At 45.1% G+C, this 22584-nt stretch overlaps 1 protein-coding gene across 1 annotated transcript in view; it reads right to left on the bottom strand.

Annotated features, from left to right (window-relative positions):
* LOC127928069 (cell adhesion molecule 2-like) overlaps positions 1-22584 on the bottom strand; it is a 166870-nt gene that overhangs the window by 37769 nt on the left and 106517 nt on the right. Inside the window, exon 6 of the mRNA XM_052515017.1 lies at positions 20186-20299. Within this exon, the coding sequence (XP_052370977.1) occupies positions 20186-20299 (114 nt within the window). The remainder of the gene's footprint in view (positions 1-20185; positions 20300-22584) is intronic.

Below are 22584 nucleotides of genomic sequence, written 5' to 3'. Positions count from 1 at the left end.
AATAACCTGTTAGGGAATAACCTGTTAGTGGAATAACCTGTTACCCTGTTAGTAGAATAACCTGTTAGTAGAATAACCTGTAGAATAGTAGAATAATAACCTGTTAGTAGAATATAGTAACCTGTTAGTAACCTGTTAGTAGAATAACCTGTTAGGGGAATAACCTGTTAGGGAATAACCTGTTAGGGGAATAACCTGTTAGTAGAATAGTAGAATAACCTGTTAGGGAATAACCTGTTAGTGGAATAACCTGTTAGGGAATAACCTGTTAGTAGAATAACCTGTTAGTAGAATAACCTGTTAGTAGAATAACCTGTTAGTAGAATAACCTGTTAGTAGAATAGTACCTGTTAGGGAATAACCTGTTAGAGGAATAACCTGTTAGTAGAATAACCTGTTAGGGGAATAACCTGTTAGAGGAATAACCTATTAGGGAAAAACCTGTTAGTAGAATAACCTGTTAGGGAATAACCTGTTAGGGGAATAACCTGTTAGTGGAATAACCTGTTAGGTGAATAACCTGTTAGGGGAATAACCTGTTAGGGGAATAACCTGTTAGTAGAATAACCTGTTAGTAGAATAACCTGTTAGGGGAATAACCTGTTAGTGGAATAACCTGTTAGTAGAATAACCTGTTAGGGGAGTAACCTGTTTGGAGAATAACATGTTAGTAAAATAACCTGTTAGGGGAATAACCTCTTAGTGGAATAACCTGTTAGGGGAATAACCTGTTAGTGGAATAACCTGTTAGGGGGAATAACCTGTTAGGGGAATAACATGTTAGGGGAATAACCTGTTAGGGAATAACCTGTTAGGGGAATAACCTGTTAGTAGAATAACCTGTTAGGGAATAACCTGTTAGAGGAATAACCTGTTAGGGAATAACCTGTTAGGGGAATAACCTGTTAGGGGAATAACCTGTTAGGGAGTAACCTGTTAGGAGAATAACATGTTAGTAGAATAACCTGTTAGGGGGAATAACCTGTTAGTGGAATAACCTGTTAGGGGAATAACCTGTTAGGGAATAACATGTTAGGGGAATAACCTGTTAGGGGAATAACCTGTTAGTAGAATAACCTGTTAGTAGAATAACCTGTTAGGGAATAACCTGTTAGGGAATAACCTGTTAGTAGAATAACCTGGCATATAAAACCCGGAGCAGACTAAGTGGAGGACCCACACGTTACCCACACGTTATATATATATAACCTGTTAGTAGAATAACCTGTTAGGGAATAACCTGTTAGGGAATAACCTGTTAGTAGAATAACCTGTTAGTAGAATAACCTGTTAGTAGAATAACCTGTTAGTAGAATAACCTGTTAGTAGAATAACCTGTTAGTAGAATAACCTGTTAGGGGAATAACCTGTTAGTAGAATAACCTGTTAGTAGAATAACCTGTTAGTAGAATAACCTGTTAGTAGAATAACCTGTTAGGGGAATAACCTGTTAGGGGAATAACCTGTTAGTAGAATAACCTGTTAGGGGAATAACCTGTTAGGGGAATAACCTGTTAGTAGAATAACCTGTTAGTAGAATAACCTGTTAGTAGAATAACCTGTGTGTAAATGTAATCTGTTGCTGTATGTTTTTATTGTGTTATCTGTAATGGTTTTGTTTGTCTTGTGTAGTTTCTTAATTATTGTACCTAAACTGTATGTGTAAACATGTATATGCCTCTGCAGCAGCTGTAACAGAGACCTGGTCTCAGTCTGTATTACTCAGTACTGTATTACCCAGTAGTGTATTACTCAGTACTATATTACTCAGTACTATATTACCCAGTACTATATTACCCAGTACTATATTCCTCAGTACTATATTCCTCAGTATTATATTACTCAGTACTATATTACCCAGTACTGTATTACTCAGTACTATATTACTCAGTACTATATTACTCAGTACTATATTACTCAGTACTATATTACTCAGTACTATATTACTCAGTACTATATTACTCAGTACTATATTACTCAGTACTATATTACCCAGTACTATATTACTCAGTACTATATTACCCAGAACTATATTACTCAGTACTATATTACTCAGTACTATATTACCCAGTACTATATTACCCAGTATTATATTACCCAGTACTGTATTATATTATATTACCCAGTACTATATTACCCAGTATTATATTACCCAGTATTATATTACCCAGTACTATATTACCCAGTACTATATTACCCAGTATTATATTACCCAGTACTGTATTATATTATATTACCCAGTACTATATTACCCAGTATTATATTACCCAGTACTGTATTACCCAGTACTATATTACTCAGTACTATATTACTCAGTACTATATTACTCAGTACTATATTACTCAGTACTATATTACTCAGTACTGTATATTACTCAGTACTATATTACCCAGTACTATATTACTCAGTATTATATTACTTAGTACTATATTACCCAGTACTATATTACCGAGACTTACTTTAAAGCAGTACTATATTAATCATTACTCTATTAAACAGTACTATTTTACTATGTGGTATCTCTTGTCTTTACTGCATTCTCTCCTCTCTCTCTCTCTGTGTGTGTGTGTGTGTGTGTGTGTGTGTGTGTGTGTGTGTGTGTGTGTGTGTGTGTGTGTGTGTGTGTGTGTGTGTGTGTGAGTGTGTGTAGTTGTTTGCATGTTTGCGTGTGTTCCTGGTTGCATGGAAACATACAATGTGTATGTACTGGAGGAATGGGCTTTCAAGATGAAAGACTTTTAGGAGAGACTTATGTGGGACAGCGGGATACAGTCTGACACACACACACACACGCACGCACGCACGCACGCACGCACACACACACACACACACACACACACACACAGGATCTCTCTCTCTGTCCCACATTGAGGTACCAGTGAAAGCGTGTGGGACCCAACTCTAGATCATAAAATGTTAATTATGTTTTCAGAACAAATTACTGATAATTATTTAATAAAGTAAACCAATTATTAAGAATGAATTAATAATTGAATATAAACAGCTTTGTCCTAAAATACAGGAAGTAAAAACAGAACCACCCAGAAGAAGAAGAGCTGATCGTTTTAGTGGATAACATATAACAAGGAAGACAAAACTACAAGGTTAGTGCTGTCCTCTTGGTACTATGGTCCAGAAGTGGGCCAGGTGTTATGGGTCAAGGTTAGTGCTGTCCTCTTGGTACTATGGTCCAGAAGTGGGCCAGGTGTTCTGGGTCAAGGGTAGTGCTGTCCTGTTGGTACTATGGTCCAGAAGTCACAGGTGTTCTGGGTCAAGGGTACTGTCCTGTTGGTACTATGGTCCAGAAGTGGGCCAGGTTTGTTCTGTCAAGGTTAGTGCTGTCCTCTTGGTACTATGCCCCAGGTGTTCTGGGTCAAGGTTAGTGCTGTCCTCTTGGTACTATGGTCCAGAAGTGGGCCAGGTGTTCTGGGTCAAGGTTAGTGCTGCCTCTTGGTACTATGGTCCAGAAGTGGGCCAGGTGTTCTGGGTCATTTTAGTGCTGTCCTTTGGTACTATGGTCCAGAAGTGGGCCAGGTGTTCTGGGTCAAGGTTAGTGCTGTCCTCTTGGTACTATGGTCCAGAAGTGGGCCAGGTGTTCTGGGTCAAGGTTAGTGCTGTCCTCTTGGTACTATGGTCCAAAGTGGGCCCAGGTGTTCTGGGTCAAGGTTAGCGCTGTCCTCTTGGTACTATGGTCCAGAACTGGGCCAGGTGTTCTGGGTCAAGGTTAATGCTGTCCCTTGGTACTATGGTCCAGAAGTGGGCCAGGTGTTCTGGGTCAAGGTTAGCTTTCCTCATGGTACTATGGTCCACCCATGTTTGGGATGCTCAAGGTTAGCGCTTTCCTCTTGGTACTATGGTCCAGAAGTGGGCCAGGTGTTCTGGGTCAAGGTTAGCGCTTTCCTCTTGGTACTATGGTCCAGAACTGGGCCAGGTGTTCTGGGTCAAGGGTAGTGCTGTCCTCTTGGTACTATGGTCCAGAACTGGGCCAGGTGTTCTGGGTCAAGGTTAGTGCTTTCCTCTTGGTACTATGGTCCAGAAGTGGGGCAGGTGTTCTGGGTCAAGGTTAGTGCTTTCCTCTTGGTACTATGGTCCAGAAGTGGGCCAGGTGTTCTGGGTCAAGGGTAGTGCTGTCCTCTTGGTACTATGGTCCAGAACTGGGCCAGGTGTTCTGGGTCATTACGCTGTCCTCTTGGTACTATAGTCCAGAAGTGGGCCAGGTGTTCTGGGTCAAGGTTAGTGCTGTCCTCTTGGTACTATGGTCCAGAACCTGATCCAGGTGTTCTGGGTCAACTCTTCCTGTCCTCTTTACTATGGTCCAGAAGTGGGCCAGGTGTTCTGGGTCAAGGGTAGTGCTGTCCTCTTTATACCAGAAGTGGGCCAGGTGTTCTTCAAGGTTATGCCTGTCCTCTTGGTAACTCTGGTCCCAACTGGGCCAGGTGTTCTGGGTCAAGGTTAGTGCTGTCCTCTTCCCACTATGGTCCAGAAGTGGGCCAGGTCTTCTGGGTCAAGGTTCCCACTGTCCTCTTGGTACTATGGTCCAGAAGTGGGCCAGGTGTTCTGGGTCAAGGGTACTGCTGTCCTCTTGGTACTATGGTCCAGAAGTCACAGGTGTTCTCTTCCCACTGCCCTCTTTACTACCAGAAGTCTAGGTGTTCTGGGTAACTCTTCCCGCTTTCCTTTGGTACTATGGTCCAGAAGTGGGCCAGGTGTTCTGGGTCAAGGCTTCCCACTGCCCTCTTGGTACTACCTGAAGTCAAGCTGTTCTTCCCACTGCCCTTTGGTACTATGGTCCAGAAGTGGGCCAGGTGTTCTGGGTCTTCCCACTTTCCTCTTGGTACTATGGTCCTGAACTGGGCCAGGTGTTCTCTTCCCACTTTCCCTTGGTATATTGTCCAGAACTCCAGGTGTTCTGGGTCAAGGTTAGCGCTTTCCACTTGGTACTATGGTCCAGAACTGGGCCAGGTGTTCTAGGTCAAGGTTAGCGCTTCCTCTTGGTACTATGGTCCAGAACTGGGCCAGGTGTTCTAGGTCAAGGTTAGCGCTTTCCTCTTGGTACTATAGTCCAGAACTGGGCCAGGTGTTCTGGGTCAAGGTTATCGCTTTCCTCTTGGCACTATGGTCCAGAAGTGGGCCAGGTGTTCTGGGTCAAGGTTCCCACCTCCTTTACTATGGTCCTGTGGGCCAGGTGTTCTGGGTCAAGGTTAGCGAGATGGGTACTATGGTCAGAAGGGGCCAGGTGTTCTGGGTCAAGGTTAGTGGAGGACCCACACATGGTACTATGGTTCCTGGGAGAGGGTGGAAAGAAGAGATGGGTTCTGGCAGAAGGAGAGTGCTGGAGAGGTACTAAACCGGCCTCAGGACCCACCACGTGTTTGTTTTGTGCATTGGCATCATGTGGGCGAGAGGTTTGTTGATGTCAACGTTGTGAACAGAGTGCCCCGTGGTGGTGGTGGGGTTATGGTAATGGGCAGGCATAAGCTACAGACAACAAACACAATTGCATTTTATCGATGGAAATTTGAATACGTAGAGATACTGTGATGAGATCCTGAGGCCCATTGTCGTGCCATTCATCCTCCTCCATCACCTCATGTTTCAGCATGATAATGCACGGTCCCATGTCGCAAGGATCTGTCCACAATTCCTGGAAGCTGAAAATGAAAATGTCCCAGTTCTTCCATGGCCTGTATACCACCAGACATGTCACCCATTGAGCATGTTTGGGATGCTCTGGAGGGTGGAAAGAACTTATACGAGAGTGGGTAGAGGCAGAAGGAGAGTGGATGGAGTGTGAGTGACTGTGTGGAGGACCCACACGTTACCTTTGTGTTCCTGGGGAGTGTGGGTGGAAAGAAGAGATGTGTGTAGTGGCAGAAGGAGAGTGGTGTGAGTGTGTGACGAGAGAGACTAAGTGGAGGACCCACGTGCGCGTGACAATGCTTCCCTAAGGATTACTCAAAGTGTCTTGTGCCGTAGTAACGAATGGAGGGAACTAGTAGCTGGGATTTATATTCTCCTTCAGCCAGGAGGATGGAATGATTTCTCTCTCTCTTTCTCTTCCCACTGCCCTTTTATACCTGATCACAGCTGTAACTCTTCCCACTGCCCTTTTATACCTGATCACAGCTGTAACTCTTCCCACTGCCCTTTTATACCTGATCACAGCTGTAACTCTTCCCACTGCCCTTTTATACCTGATCACAGCTGTAACTCTTCCCACTGCCCTTTTATACCTGATCACAGCTGTAACTCTTCCCACTGCCCTTTTATACCTGATCACAGCTGTAACTCTTCCCACTGCCCTTTTATACCTGATCACAGCTAAATGAGACAGATCAGCAATAACCCGAGAGAGACTAAGTGGAGGACCCACACGTTACCTTTTAATTCCTGGGGAGGAGGGTGGAAAGAAGAGATGGGTAGAGGCAGAAGGAGAGAGGATGGAGAGAGAGAGACTAAGTGGAGGACCCACACGTTACCTTTTAATTCCTGGGGAGGAGGGTGGAAAGAAGAGATGGGTAGAGGCAGAAGGAGAGAGGATGGAGAGAGAGAGACTAAGTGGAGGACCCACACGTTACCTTTTAATTCCTGGGGAGGAGGGTGGAAAGAAGAGATGGGTAGAGGCAGAAGGAGAGAGGATGGAGAGAGAGAGACTAAGTGGAGGAGATATGCATTACATTTTAATTGCTGGAGACGAAGGTTGAGAGAGAGGGAGGGAGAGAAGGCGGAGAGAGAGGGAGGGAGAAAAGGTGGAGAGGTGAGGGGAAGAGAAGGGTGGAGAGGTGAGGGGAAGAGAAGGGTGGAGAGAGAGGGAGGGAGAGGAAGGTGGAGAGAGAGGGAGGGAGGGAGGGAGAGGAAGGTGGAGAGAGAGGGAGGGAGAGAAAGGTGGAGAGAGAGGGAGGGAGAGAAATGTGGAGAGAGAGGGAGGGAGAGAAATGTGGAGAGAGAGGGAGGGAGAGGAAGGTGGAGAGAGAGGAAGGTGGAGAGGAGAGAGAACGGTGGAGAGGTGAGGGGAAGAGAAGGCGGAGAGAAGGAGAAAATGGCGGAGAAGTGAAAGGGGGAGAGAAGGGTGTTGAGAAGGAGAAAGAAAAAGTGGCAAGAAGGAGACTAAGTGGAGGAGATACGCATTAACTTTAATTCCTGGAGAGGAGGGAGGGAGGAGAGAACTGTGGATGCGTGGAGAGAGAGAGAGGGAGAGAGAAGGAGAGTGGGGAGGAATATAATGGAGCGAGGAGAGAGAGAGAGAGAGAGAGAGAGAGAGAGAGAGAGAGAGAGAGAGAGAGAGGGAGGAATGTAAGGGAGCGAGGGAGGGAGAGAGAGAGAGAGAGAGAGTGGGAAGGAATGTAAGAGAGCGAGGGAGCGAGAGAGAGTGGGGAGGAATGTAAGAGAGCGAGGGAGAGAGAGAGAGTGGGGAGGAATGTAAGAGAGCGAGGGAGCGAGAGAGAGTGGGGAGGAATGTAAGAGAGCGAGGGAGAGAGAGAGAGTGGGGAGGAATGTAAGGGAGAGAGGGAGTGAGTAGAATAAATGTAGAAAAAGTGAGGCAGAGGGAGAGAAGATGTACCCAAGGCCCTTGTCACAATATTTAACTACCCTCCTAGAGGAAGCAGCGACCAGAACCAGAGCCTTTACCATTTATACAGTCACCTCTCTTCAGATACCCTGTACAGACTACATCTCTCTTCAGATACCCTGTACAGACTACACCTCTCTTCAGATACCCTGTACAGACTACACCTCTTTCAGATACCCTGTACAGACTAGGATACCCTGTACAGACTACACCTCTCTTCAGATACCCTGTACAGACTACATCTCTTTCAGATACCCTGTACAGACTACACCTCTTTCAGATACCCTGTACAGACTACACCTCCTTCAGATACCCTGTACAGACTACACCTCTCTTCAGATACCCTGTACAGACTAGTACCCTGGGGATACCCTGAAGACTACAGAGATACCCTGTACAGACTAGGGAGATACCCTGTACAGACTACACCTCTCTTCAGATACCCTGTACAGACTACACCTCTCTTCAGATACCCTGTACAGACTACACCTCTCTTCAGATACCCTGTACAGACTACATCTCTCTTCAGATACCCTGTACAGACTACACCTCTCTTCAGATACCCTGTACAGACTACATCTCTCTTCAGATACCCTGTACAGACTACATCTCTCTTCAGATACCCTGTACAGACTACACCTCTCTTCAGATACCCTGTACAGACTACATCTCTCTTCAGATACCCTGTACAGACTACATCTATCTTCAGATACCCTGTACAGACTACACCTCTCTTCAGATACCCTGTACAGACTACACCTCTCTTCAGATACCCTGTACAGACTACACCTCTCTTCAGATACCCTGTACAGACTACATCTCTCTTCAGATACCCTGTACAGACTACATCTCTCTTCAGATACCCTGTACAGACTACATCTCTCTTTCAGATACCCTGTACAGACTACATCTCTCAGATACCCTCAGATCCCTTCAGATACAGGCCCATCTCTCAGATACCCTTACAGACTACCCTCCTAGATACCCTGAAGACTACACCAGATACCCTGTACAGACCACCTTTACCAGATACCCTGTACAGACTACACCTCTCTTCAGATACCCTGTACAGACTACACCTCTCTTCAGATACCCTGTACAGACTACATCTCTCTTCAGATACCCTGTACAGACTACACCTCTCTTCAGATACCCTGTACAGACTACACCTCTCTTCAGATACCCTGTACAGACTACACCTCTCTTCAGATACCCTGTACAGACTACATCTCTCCTCTCCCTCTGTCCTTCCATGAAAAGCTTTAAGAGCATTCAGATTAATGGCAAGGGTAATATTTAGATGAGCGTATCTCAGAGGAATATAAGGAATTCAGTATTACTATCTGGCTAATTCAGTATTACTATCAGTATTACTATAAAACACCAAACAGCAAACAATGCAGGTGTAAAAGCACGGTGGCTAGGAAAAACTCCCTAGAAAGGCCAAAACCTAGGAAGAAACCTAGAGCAGGAACCGGGCTATGTGGGAAACCTAGAGAGGAACCGGGCTATGTGGGGTGGCCAGTCCTCTTCTGGCTGTGCCGGGTAGAGATTATAACAGAACATGACCAAGATGTTCAAATGTTCATAAATGACCAGCATGGTCGAATAATAATAAGGCAGAACAGTTGAAACTGGAGCAGCAGCACAGTCAGGTGGACTGGGGACAGCAAGGAGCCATCATGTCATCACGGAGGTGCTCCGCACTGCTAAAGCTAACTCTCTCTCCTCTGCTCTTATCCTTCTAGACCTATCGGCTGCCTTCGATACTGTGAACCATCAGATCCTCCTCTCCACCCTCTCCGAGTTGGGCATCTCCGGCGCGGCCCACGCTTGGATTGCGTCCTACCTGACAGGTCGCTCCTACCAGGTGGCGTGGCGAGAATCTGTCTCCTCACCACGCGCTCTCACCACTGGTGTCCCCCAGGGCTCTGTTCTAGGCCCTCTCCTATTCTCGCTATACACCAAGTCACTTGGCTCTGTCATAACCTCACATGGTCTCTCCTATCATTGCTATGCAGACGACACACAATTAATCTTCTCCTTTCCCCCTTCTGATGACCAGGTGGCGAATCGCATCTCTGCATGTCTGGCAGACATATCAGTGTGGATGACGGATCACCACCTCAAGCTGAACCTCGGCAAGACGGAGCTGCTCTTCCTCCCGGGGAAAGACTGCCCGTTCCATGATCTCGCCATCACGGTTGACAACTCCATTGTGTCCTCCTCCCAGAGCGCTAAGAACCTTGGCGTGATCCTGGACAACACCCTGTCGTTCTCAACTAACATCAAGGCGGTGGCCCGTTCCTGTAGGTTCATGCTCTACAACATCCGCAGAGTACGACCCTGCCTCACACAGGAAGCGGCGCAGGTCCTAATCCAGGCACTTGTCATCTCCCGTCTGGATTACTGCAACTCGCTGTTGGCTGGGCTCCCTGCCTGTGCCATTAAACCCCTACAACTCATCCAGAACGCCGCAGCTCGTCTGGTGTTCAACCTTCCCAAGTTCTCTCACGTCACCCCGCTCCTCCGCTCTCTCCACTGGCTTCCAGTTGAAGCTCGCATCCGCTACAAGACCATGGTGCTTGCCTACGGAGCTGTGAGGGGAACGGCACCTCAGTACCTCCAGGCTCTGATCAGGCCCTACACCCAAACAAGGGCACTGCGTTCATCCACCTCTGGCCTGCTCGCCTCCCTACCACTGAGGAAGTACAGTTCCCGCTCAGCCCAGTCAAAACTGTTCGCTGCTCTGGCCCCCCAATGGTGGAACAAACTCCCTCACGACGCCAGGACAGCGGAGTCAATCACCACCTTCCGGAGACACCTGAAACCCCACCTCTTTAAGGAATACCTAGGATAGGATAAGTAATCCTTTTCACCCCCCCCCCTAAAAGATTTAGATGCACTATTGTAAAGTGGCTGTTCCACTGGATGTCATAAGGTGAATGCACCAATTTGTAAGTCGCTCTGGATAAGAGCGTCTGCTAAATGACTTAAATGTAAAATGTAAATGTCAGGTAGTCCTGGGGCACGGTCCTAGGGCTCAGGTCCTCCGAGAGAGAGAAAGAAAGAGAGAATTAGAGAGAGCATATGTGGGGTGACCAGTCCTTTTCTGGCTGTGCCGGGTGGAGATTATAACAGAAGGCAGCCCTAACACAAGACCTTAGCAAGGAGAGATCCCTCCCTAGATACAGAAGAGGTAAGGCTGCCCACCAGACCTTAGCAAGGAGAGATCCCTCCCTACTTACAGTAGAGGTAAGGCAGCCCTAACACAAGACCTTAGCAAGGAGAGATCCCTCCCTAGATACAGTAGAGGTAAGGCAGCCCTAACACCAGACCTTAGCAAGGAGAGATCCCTCCCTAGACAGTACAGAACACAAGACAGAAGAGAGATCCCTCCCTAGATACAGAAGAGGTAAGGCAGCCCTAACACAAGACCTTAGCAAGGAGAGATCCCTCCCTAGATACAGTAGAGGTAAGGCAGCCCTAACACCAGACCTTAGCAAGGAGAGATCCCTCCCTAGATACAGTAGAGGTAAGGCAGCCCTAACACCAGACCTTAGCAAGGAGAGATCCCTCCCTAGATACAGTAGAGGTAAGGCAGCCCTAACACAAGACCTTAGCAAGGAGAGATCCCTCCCTAGATACAGTAGAGGTAAGGCAGCCCACCAGACATTAGCAAGGAGAGATCCCTCCCTAGATACAGTAGAGGTAAGGCAGTCCACCAGACCTTAGCAAGGAGAGATCCCTCCCTAGATACAGTAGAGGTAAGGCAGTCCACCAGACCTTAGCAAGGAGAGATCCCTCCCTAGTTACAGTAGAGGTAAGGCAGCCCTAACATCAGACCTTAGCAAGGAGAACCCTCCCTAGATACAGTAGAGGTAAGGCAGCCTACCAGACCTTAGCAAGGAGAGATCCCTCCCTAGTTACAGTAGAGGTACGGCAGTCCTAACACCAGACAACGCTGGCCAAACAAGACGTAGCTACAAACAGAACGGAGTTAAACATGGTTCCAGTCAGTGTGAAACAGAGTGACTTGACACAACGCTTACCCTAGTAAAACTGACTATCCTACCGATCCTCGACTTCGGCGACGTCATCTACAAAATTGCTTCCAACACTCTACTCAGCAAACTGGATGCAGTTTATCACAGTGCCATCCGTTTTGTCACTAAAGCACCTTATACTACCCACCACTGCGACTTGTATGCTCTAGTCGGCTGGCCCTCGCTACATATTCGTCGCCAGACCCACTGGCTCCAGGTCATCTACAAGGCCATGCTAGGCAAAGCTCCGCCTTATCTCAGCTCACTGGTCACGATGGCAACACCCATCCGTAGCACGCGCTCCAGCAGGTGTATCTCATTGATCATCCCTAAAGCCAACACCTCATTCGGCCGGCCGCCTTTCGTTCCAGTACTCTGCTGCCTGTGACTGGAACGAATTGCAAAAATCGCTGAAGTTGGAGACTTTTATCTCCCTCACCAACTTCAAACATCAGCTATCTGAGCAGCTAACCGATCGCTGCAGCTGTACATAGTCTATAGGTAAATAGCCCACCCATTTTCACCTACCTCATCCCCACAGTTTTTATTTATTTACTTTTCTGCTCTTTTGCACACCAATATCTCCACCTGTACATGATCATCTGATCATTTAGAAAAAAAAAAAAAAAAAACGCTGGCCAAACAAGACGTAGCTACAAACAGAACTGAGTTAAATGGTTCCAGTCTGTCGTGAAGAATACATTTTTACGGGTAAGAGTCTAGCTACATTTTCCAGATATACATTTCAAATTTAGTCAGAATGTAATTTTTATTGCAAGTTAAAGCATATTGTAGCCAGTAAACGTTAGCTTAGCGGCTCGCTAGCTAACGTTACATGTATCATCTGTGTAGTTATAGTATTTCAACCAGAATCCATTTGCGTTGCTAGTTTTTTATTTTTATTTTTTTATTTTATTTCACCTTTATTTAACCAGGTAGGCTAGTTGAGAACAAGTTCTCATTTGCAACTGCGACTTGGCCAAGATAAAGCGTCATCTAATAATGATCAAATATTTATAAAATACTTTTATCTGGACACTTTCTGTTTTTGATATTGCTACCCAGTGGCACAGCGGTCTAAGGCTCTGCATCTCAGTGCTAGAGGCGTCACTACAGGGCCTGGTTTGATTCCAGGCTGTATCACAACCGGCCGTGATTGGGAGTCCCATAGTGCGGCGTACAATTGGCCCAACGTCGTCCGGGTTTGGCCGGGGTCATTGTAAATAATAATTTGTTCTTAACTGACATGCCTAGTTTAAATAAAAGTTAAACAAATAAATAAATAAAATAAATACATATGAAACCTTAAAGAGATGGGCGGGGCTAAAGGTTTAAGAGGGCGTGAATGATGCTGAGTGGGTGTAGACAAAGACGAGCTCTCCAGTAGGTGTACCAAAACATTCAAAGGCCATTTTCTCAAAAGTGGGGTTAGAAGTTCATCAACTTTCAAATCAGAATTGTTCCCATTGTTCCTCAACTGTAGTGTATGACATACTAGCTCTGAGTCTCTACTTTCATCCAATTAAAAAAAAAACACAATATTTCAAATTTTGCTACAAATCGAGGAGGTCTGTCACATATGACTAGCTATGCTAGCAGCGGGAGTTTTCATTTAGCAGACATGTTTTCTAACCTCAAGAAGGACCATTGCTAAATATTATGCCACAATAACAGTCAAATATATCCAAATTGGATTTTAGTAACCACAATGTGGTTTTGACAAATATCCACTTTGTAAGCTCATATTTTCTGAATGTGCGAAGGCGTCCTTGTTCTTTCCCCCAAGGTCCGTGTTCCATTGATCTCTTGACAGCATCTACAGCTTAATGAATGAGGGGTGATGCAGAGAATGCTATGTGCAGTGCAGATACACAGATCCTTCATAAATTATTCACACCTCTTGACTTATTCCACATTTTGTTATGCTACAGCTTGAATAAAAACATTGATTCAATTGATTCTCTCTCCCCTTTTCGAAAATGTATTGAAAATGAAAAATAGAAATATCTTATTTACATAGTTTTCACACCACTGAGTCAATACATGTTCAAAAATCACCTCTGGCAGCGATTAAAGCTGTGAGTCTTTCTGGGTAAGTATCTACATTTACATTTAAGTCATTTAGCAGACGCTCTTATCCAGAGCGACTTACAAATTGGTGCATTCACCTTATGACATCTAAGAGCTACGCACACCTAGATTGTACATTACTTGCACATTATTATTTTTTAAATTCTTTAAGTCAAAACTGTAACTCGGCCACTCATGAACATTCAATGTTGTCCTGGTAAGCAACTCCAGTGTATATTTGGCCTTGTGCTTTAGGTTATTGATCAGCTGAAAGGTGAACTTCCCTGTCTGTTGGACAGCAGACTGAAGCAGGTTTTCCTCTAGGGTTTTGCCTGTGCTTAGCTCTATTTCATGTCTTTTTATCAACAAAAAAAACTCCCTTGCTGATGACAAGCATACCCATAACATGATGCAGCCACCACCATGCTTTAAAATATGAAGAGTGGTTGTCAGTGATGTGTTGTGTTAGATTTGCCCCAAACATAACGCTTTGTATTCAGGACATACCGTTAATTTATTTTCCACATATTTTGCAGTATTACTTTAGTGCCTTACTGAAAACAGGATGCATATTTTGGAATATTTTATTCTGTACAGGCTTTCTTCTTTTCACTCTTGTCATTTAGGTTTGTATTGTGGAGTAACTACAATGTTGTTGATCCATCCTCAGTTCTCTCCTATCACAGCCATTAAACTCTGTTACTGTTTTAAAGTCACCATTGGCCGCATGGTGAAACCCCTGAGTGGTTTCCTTCCTCTCCGGCAACTGAGTTAGCAAGGTCGCCAGTATCTTTGTAGTGACTGGGTGCATAATAATAATAATAATAATATATGCCATTTAGCAGACGCTTTTATCCAAAGCGACTTACAGTCATGTGTGCATACATTCTAGATACACCATCCAAAGTGTAATTAATAACTTCACCATGCTCAAAGGGATATTCAATGTCTGCTTTTGGATGAGTATATAAAATATATTTCCATTTGTACAAAACTTTTTGAGTTACTACATGATACCATATGTGTTATTTCATACAATGAAGAAAATAGTAAAAATAAAGAAAAATCCTTGAATGAGTAGTTTTGACTGGTACTGTAGATATAAAAACATCATTCCACTTTGACATTATGGGATATTGTGTGTGTGACCAGTGACACCAAATCTCTATTTAATCCATTTTATTAAAATCAGGTTGTAACAATAAAATGTGGAAAAAGTGTGTGAATACTTTCTGAAGGCTGTAAAATCACCTCAGGGATGAGGACACGGCCTTCGTGTCCAGGTTGGACTGAGCAACAGACACCTCAGGGATGAGGACACGGCCTTCGTGTCCAGGTTGGACTGAGCAACAGACACCTCAGGGATGAGGACACGGCCTTCGTGTCCAGGTTGGACTGAGCAACAGACACCTCAGGGATGAGGACACGGCCTTCGTGTCCAGGTTGGACTGAGCAACAGACACCCCAGGGATGAGGACACGGCCTTCGTGTCCAGGTTGGACTGAGCAACAGACACCTCAGGGATGAGGACACGGCCTTCGTGTCCAGGTTGGACTGAGCAACAGACACCTCAGGGATGAGGACACGGCCTTCGTGTCCAGGTTGGACTGAGCAACAGACACCTCAGGGATGAGGACACAGACACCTCAGCCTTCGTGTCCAGGTTGGGCTGAGCAACAGACACCCCAGGGATGAGGACACGGCCTTCGTGTCCAGGTTGGACTGAGCAACAGACACCTCAGGGATGAGGACACGGCCTTCGTGTCCAGGTTGGACTGAGCAACAGACACCTCAGAGATGAGGACACGGCCTTCGTGTCCAGGTTGGACTGAGCAACAGACACCACAGGGATGAGGACACGGCCTTCGTGTCCAGGTTGGACTGAGCAACAGACACCCCAGGGATGAGGACACGGCCTTCGTGTCCAGGTTGGACTGAGCAACAGACACCCCAGGGATGAGGACACGGCCTTCGTGTCCAGGTTGGACTGAGCAACAGACACCCCAGGGATGAGGACACGGCCTTCGTGTCCAGGTTGGACTGAGCAACAGACACCCCAGGGATGAGGACACGGCCTTCGTGTCCAGGTTGGGCTGAGCAACAGACACCTCAGGGATGAGGACACGGCCTTCGTGTCCAGGTTGGACTGAGCAACAGACACCCCAGGGATGAGGACACGGCCTTCGTGTCCAGGTTGGGCTGAACAACAGACACCTCAGGGATGAGGACACGGCCTTCGTGTCCAGGTTGGACTGAGCAACAGACGGTCAGAACTCCGGAGGGATGAGGTCAGAACTCCGGAGGGATGAGGTCAGAACTCCGGAGGGATGAGGTCAGAACTCCGGAGGGATGAGGTCAGAACTCCGGAGGGATGAGGTCAGAACTCCGGAGGGATGAGGTCAGAACTCCGGAGGGAGTTCCACATTCTGCCATTAGAACCAAAACCATTCCACATAACTCCAGTGTTCTGAATGAAGTCTGAAGGTCGCTGGTCTGGCTGCTACTTTCTCTCTTTATTCAGTCCTTTATGTTCCTTTCTTTTCACAGCGGAGATGGTCTCCAAGAAAAGAAGAGTCTCTGTTCGAAGCGGTTAAAGCAAAGGATGGATTTTATTTTATTCTCCCTCGGTTGCGTTCCAAACGGCACCCTATTCCCTATAAAGTGCACTACTTTCGACCAGGGCCATAGGGCATTATATAGGGAATAGAGTGTTGTTTAGGACAGCCTTATTCTCTGTGTCTTATTAAGCAGACTCAGCCACACTAGACATGACTGATCGCCAGACACGGCTCTCTGGGGCTATGAAAAGTGACTCGTAAATATATATTTTTTTAAAGTCTCAGAAACTCTTGTGCTTTATTCAACCTCCCAGCCTTTGGAAGGTCAGAGATAATTTGTAAGCCATAAAAATGCATTTGGCAGATTTCATGGGGTGCAGAGAGGGGAGGAGAGATGGAGGAGGAGCAGGGGAGGGAGAAGGATGGAGAGGGAAGAAGGGAGGAAAGGGTGGTGTTGGAATCAAATTTAATTGGTCCCGTTCACATGTTTAGCAGATGTTATTGTGGGTGTAGTGAAATGCTTGGTTTCCTAGCAGTAATATCAAACAATACACACTAATATAAAAGTAAAATAATGGAATTAAATTAGGACAAGCAATTAGGTCCGAGTCCGGAGTGTGTGTGTACATACACATATACAGTTACAAGCTGCTTACCTATTGCAGATTTAGTCTTCCCAGCCAGGTGCAGGTCTACAATTTTGTTTCTGGTGTCCTTTGACAGCTCTTTGGTCTTGGCCATAGTGGAGTTTGGAGTGTGACTGTTTGAGGTTGTGGACAGGTGTATTTTATACTGATAACAAGTTCAAACAGGTGCCATTAATACAGGCAACGAGTGGAGGACAGAGGAGCCTCTTAAAGAAGAAGTTACAGGTCTGTGAGAGCCAGAAATCTTGCTTGTTTGTAGGTGACCAAATACTTATTTTCCACCATAATTTGCAAATAAATTCATTAAAAATCCTACAATGTGATTTTATGGATTTTTCTTTCTCATTTTGTCTGTCATAGTTGAAGTGTACCTATGATGAAAATTACAGGCCTCTCTCATCTTTTTAAGTGGGAGAACTTGCACAATTGGTGGCTGACTAAATACTTTTTTGCCCCACTGTATATACAGTTGAAGTCAGTTTACATACACTTAGGTTGGAGTCATTAAAACTCGTTTTTCAACCACTCCACAAATGTATTTTAAAAAAACTACAGTTTGGCAAGTCAGTTATCGATTTTGTGCACAACACAAGTAATGTTTCCAACAATTGCATACAGACATATTATTTCACTTATAATTCACTGTATCACAATTCCAGTGGGTCAGAAGTTTGCATACACTAAGTTGACTGTGCCTTTAAAATAAAGTGGTGATCCTAACTGACCTAAGACAGGGCATTTTTACTAGGATTAAATGTCAGTTTAAATGTATTGTATGCAAACTTCCGACTTGAACTGTATAGGAAATAACTTATACGGAATCATGTAGTAACCAAAAAAGTGTTAAATGAATCCAAATATATTTTAGATTCTTCAAAGTAGCCACCCTTTGCCTTGATGACAGCTTTGCACACTCTTGGCATTCTCTCAACCAGCTTCATGAGGAATGCTTTTCCAACAGTCTTGAAGGAGTTCCCACATATGCTGAGCACTTGTTGGCACAAATTTACTTACAGATCTGAACGTGGATCCAATCCTTCTAGAAAGCAATCTTAACTGGCACCTTAACTGTCAGGACACCTCAGTACATAATAATGCCTCAAAGAGAGAGAGGGCACCTTAACTGTCAGGACACCTCAGTACATAATAATGACAGGAGTAATTCAGGAGAGACTAAAGAGGAGTAATTCAGGAGAGACTAGAGAGGAGTAAATTCAGGAGAGACTAAACAGGAGTAATTCAGGAGAGACTAGAGAGGAGTAATTCAGGAGAGACTAAGGAGGAGTAATTCAGCAGAGACTAAGGAGGAGTAATTTAGGAGAGACTAGAGAGGAGTAATTCAGGAGAGACTAGAGAGGAGTAATTCAGGAGAGACTAGAGAGGAGTAATTCATGAGAGACTAGAGAGGAGTAATTCATGAGAGACTAAAGAGGAGTAATTCAGGAGAGACTAGAGAGGAGTAATTCAGGAGAGACTAAGGAGGAGTAATTTAGGAGAGACTAGAGAGGAGTAATTCAGGAGAGACTAGAGAGGAGTAATTCAGGAGAGACTAGAGAGGAGTAATTCATGAGAGACTAGAGAGGAGTAATTCATGAGAGACTAAAGAGGAGTAATTTAGGAGAGACTAGAGAGGAGTAATTCAGGAGAGACTAGAGAGGAGTAATTCATGAGAGACTAAAGAGGAGTAATTCAGGAGAGACTAGAGAGGAGTAATTCAGGAGAGACTAGAGAGGAGTAAATCAGGAGAGACTTAGAGAGGAGTAAATCAGGAGAGACTAAACATCAGTAATTTAGGAGAGACTAAAGAGGAGTAATTTAGGAGAGACTAAGGAGGACTAATTCAGGAGAGACTAGAGAGGAGTAATTCAGGAGAGACTAGAGAGGAGTAATTTAGGAGAGACTAAGGAGGAGTAATTCAGGAGAGACTAGAGAGGAGTAATTCAGGAGAGACTAGAGAGGAGTAATTCAGGAGAGACTAGAGAGGAGTAATTTAGGAGAGACTAGAGAGGAGTAATTCAGGAGAGACTAGAGAGGAGTAAATCAGGAGAGACTTAGAGAGGAGTAAATCAGGAGAGACTAGAGAGGAGTAATTTAGGAGAGACTAGAGAGGAGTAATTCAGGAGAGACTAGAGAGGAGTAATTCAGGAGAGACTAGAGAGGAGTAATTCAGGAGAGACTAGAGAGGAGTAATTTAGGAGAGACTAAGGAGGAGTAATTCAGGAGAGACTAGAGAGGAGTAATTAAGGAGAGACTAGAGAGGAGTAAATCAGGAGAGACTTAGAGAGGAGTAAATCAGGAGAGACTTAGAGAGGAGTAATTCAGGAGAGACTAGAGAGGAGTAATTCAGGAGAGACTAGAGAGGAGTAATTTAGGAGAGACTAAGGAGGAGTAATTTAGGAGAGACTAAGGAGGAGTAATTCAGGAGAGACTAGAGAGGAGTAATTCAGGAGAGACTAGAGAGGGAGTAAATCAGGAGAGACTTAGAGAGGAGTAAATAAGGAGAGACTAAACAGGAGTAATTCAGGAGAGACTAGAGAGGAGTAATTCAGTAGAGACTAGAGAGGAGTAATTCAGGAGAGACTAGAGAGGAGTAATTCAGGAGAGACTAAACAGGAGTAATTCAGGAGAGACTAGAGAGGAGTAATTCAGGAGAGACTAGAGAGGAGTAATTCAGGAGAGACTAGAGAGGAGTAATTCAGGAGAGACTAGAGAGGAGTAATTCAGGAGAGACTAGAGAGGAGTAATTCAGGAGAGACTAGAGAGGAGTAAATCAGGAGAGACTTAGAGAGGAGTAATTCAGGAGAGACTAGAGAGGAGTAATTCAGGAGAGACTAGAGAGGAGTAATTCAGGAGAGACTAGAGAGGAGTAATTTAGGAGAGACTAAGGAGGAGTAATTCAGGAGAGACTAGAGAGGAGTAATTCAGGAGAGACTAGAGAGGAGTAATTCAGGAGAGACTAGAGAGGAGTAATTCAGGAGAGACTAAACAGGAGTAATTCAGGAGAGACTAGAGAGGAGTAATTCAGGAGAGACTAGAGAGGAGTAATTCAGGAGAGACTAGAGAGGAGTAATTCAGGAGAGACTAGAGAGGAGTAATTCAGGAGAGACTAGAGAGGAGTAATTCAGGAGAGACTAGAGAGGAGTAATTCAGGAGAGACTAGAGAGGAGTAATTCAGGAGAGACTAAACAGGAGTAATTCAGGAGAGACTAGAGAGGAGTAATTCAGGAGAGACTAGAGAGGAGTAAATTCAGGAGAGACTAAACAGGAGTAGGTGTGGGTAAGGTGGTACTATACCTCTGTTGTAGATGTTTGTAGGGTCTGAGGAGGCGATGTGGGGTCTAGGGGGACGGTGGTGTCTGGTGGGGCGGGGGGCAGGGGTGGTGTATGGAGGGAAGGTGGTGGGGAAGTCTGGCGACACACACACATAAATGGACACAGACGAAACAAAAAAGAAAATAAACTCAAGGTGAAAACATAAACATATAAACACAAACATGGAAACACATCAATATGTAAACACAAACAAAACACAAAGGTACAAACACAAACACATCAACATGTAAACATGTTGGTCCCCTCCTTTGCTGCTATAACAGCCTCCACTCTTCTGGGAAGGCTTTCCACTAGATGTTGGAACATTGCTGCTATAACAGCCTCCACTCTTCTGGGAAGACTTTCCACTAGATGTTGGAACATTGCTGCTATAACAGCCTCCACTCTTCTGGGAAGACTTTCCACTAGATGTTGGAACATTGCTGCTATAACAGCCTCCACTCTTCTGGGAAGGCTTTCCACTAGATGTTGGAACATTGCTGCTATAACAGCCTCCACTCTTCTGGGAAGGCTTTCCACTAGATGTTGGAACATTGCTGCTATAACAGCCTCCACTCTTCTGGGAAGACTTTCCACTAGATGTTGGTACATTGCTGCTATAACAGCCTCCACTCTTCAGGGAAGGCTTTCCACTAGATGTTGGTACATTGCTGCTATAACAGCCTCCACTCTTCTGGGAAGACTTTCTACTAGATGATGGAACATTGATGCTATAACAGCCTCCACTCTTCTGGGAAGACTTTCCACTAGATGTTGGTACATTGCTGCTATAACAGCCTCCACTCTTCTGGGAAGTCTTTCCACTAGATGTTGGAACATTGATGCTATAACAGCCTCCACTCTTCTGGGAAGACTTTCCACTAGATGTTGGTACATTGCTGCTATAACAGCCTCCACTCTTCTGGGAAGTCTTTCCACTAGATGTTGGAACATTGCTGCTATAACAGCCTCCACTCTTCTGGGAAGACTTTCCACTAGATGTTGGAACATTGCTTCTATAACAGCCTCCACTCTTCTGGGAAGGCTTTCCACTAGATGTTGGTACATTGCTGCTATAACAGCCTCCACTCTTCTGGGAAGGCTTTCCACTAGATGATGGAACATTGATGCTATAACAGCCTCCACTCTTCTGGGAAGGCTTTCCACTAGATGTTGGAACATTGCTGCTATAACAGCCTCTACTCTTCTGGGAAGGCTTTCCACTAGATGATGGAACATTGATGCTATAACAGCCTCCACTCTTCTGGGAAGGCTTTCCACTAGATGATGTAACATTGCTGCTATAACAGCCTCCACTCTTCTGGGAAGTCTTTCCACTAGATGATGGAACATTGATGCTATAACAGCCTCCACTCTTCTGGGAAGGCTTTCCACAAGATGTAGGAACATTGATGCTATAACAGCCTCCACTCTTCTGGGAAGACTTTCCACTAGATGATGGAACATTGATGCTATAACAGCCTCCACTCTTCTGGGAAGGCTTTCCACTAGATGTTGGAACATTGCTGCTATAACAGCCTCCACTCTTCTGGGAAGGCTTTCCACTAGATGATGGAACATTGATGCTATAACAGCCTCCACTCTTCTGGGAAGGCTTTCCACTAGATGATGGAACATTGATGCTATAACAGCCTCCACTCTTCTGGGAAGGCTTTCCACTAGATGATGGAACATTGATGCTATAACAGCCTCCACTCTTCTGGGAAGGCTTTCCACTAGATGTTGGAACATTGATGCTATAACACCCTCCACTCTTCTGGGAAGGCTTTCCACTAGATGTTGGAACATTGCTGCTATAACAGCCTCCACTCTTCTGGGAAGACTTTCCACTAGATGTTGGAACATTGCTGCTATAACAGCCTCCACTCTTCTGGGAAGGCTTTCCACTAGATGTTGGAACATTGCTTCTATAACAGCCTCCACTCTTCTGGGAAGGCTTTCCACTAGATGTTGGAACATTGCTGCTATAACAGCCTCCACTCTTCTGGGAAGGCTTTCCACTAGATGTTGGTACATTGCTGCTATAACAGCCTCCACTCTTCTGGGAAGGCTTTCCACTAGATGTTGGTACATTGCTGCTATAACAGCCTCCACTCTTCTGGGAAGGCTTTCCACTAGATGTTGGAACATTGCTGCTAGAAAAGCCTCCACTCTTCTGGGAAGGCTTTCCACTAGATGTTGGAACATTGCTGCTATAACAGCCTCCACTCTTCTGGGAAGGCTTTCCACTAGATGTTGGTACATTGCTGCTATAACAGCCTCCACTCTTCTGGGAAGGCTTTCCACTAGATGTTGGAACATTGCTTCTATAACAGCCTCCACTCTTCTGGGAAGGCTTTCCACTAGATGTTGGAACATTG

The sequence above is a fragment of the Oncorhynchus keta genome, unplaced genomic scaffold (assembly GCF_023373465.1).
Source record: "Oncorhynchus keta strain PuntledgeMale-10-30-2019 unplaced genomic scaffold, Oket_V2 Un_scaffold_20464_pilon_pilon, whole genome shotgun sequence".
NCBI lineage: Eukaryota > Metazoa > Chordata > Actinopteri > Salmoniformes > Salmonidae > Oncorhynchus > Oncorhynchus keta.
This window is presented reverse-complemented; position numbering and strand designations above follow the sequence as displayed.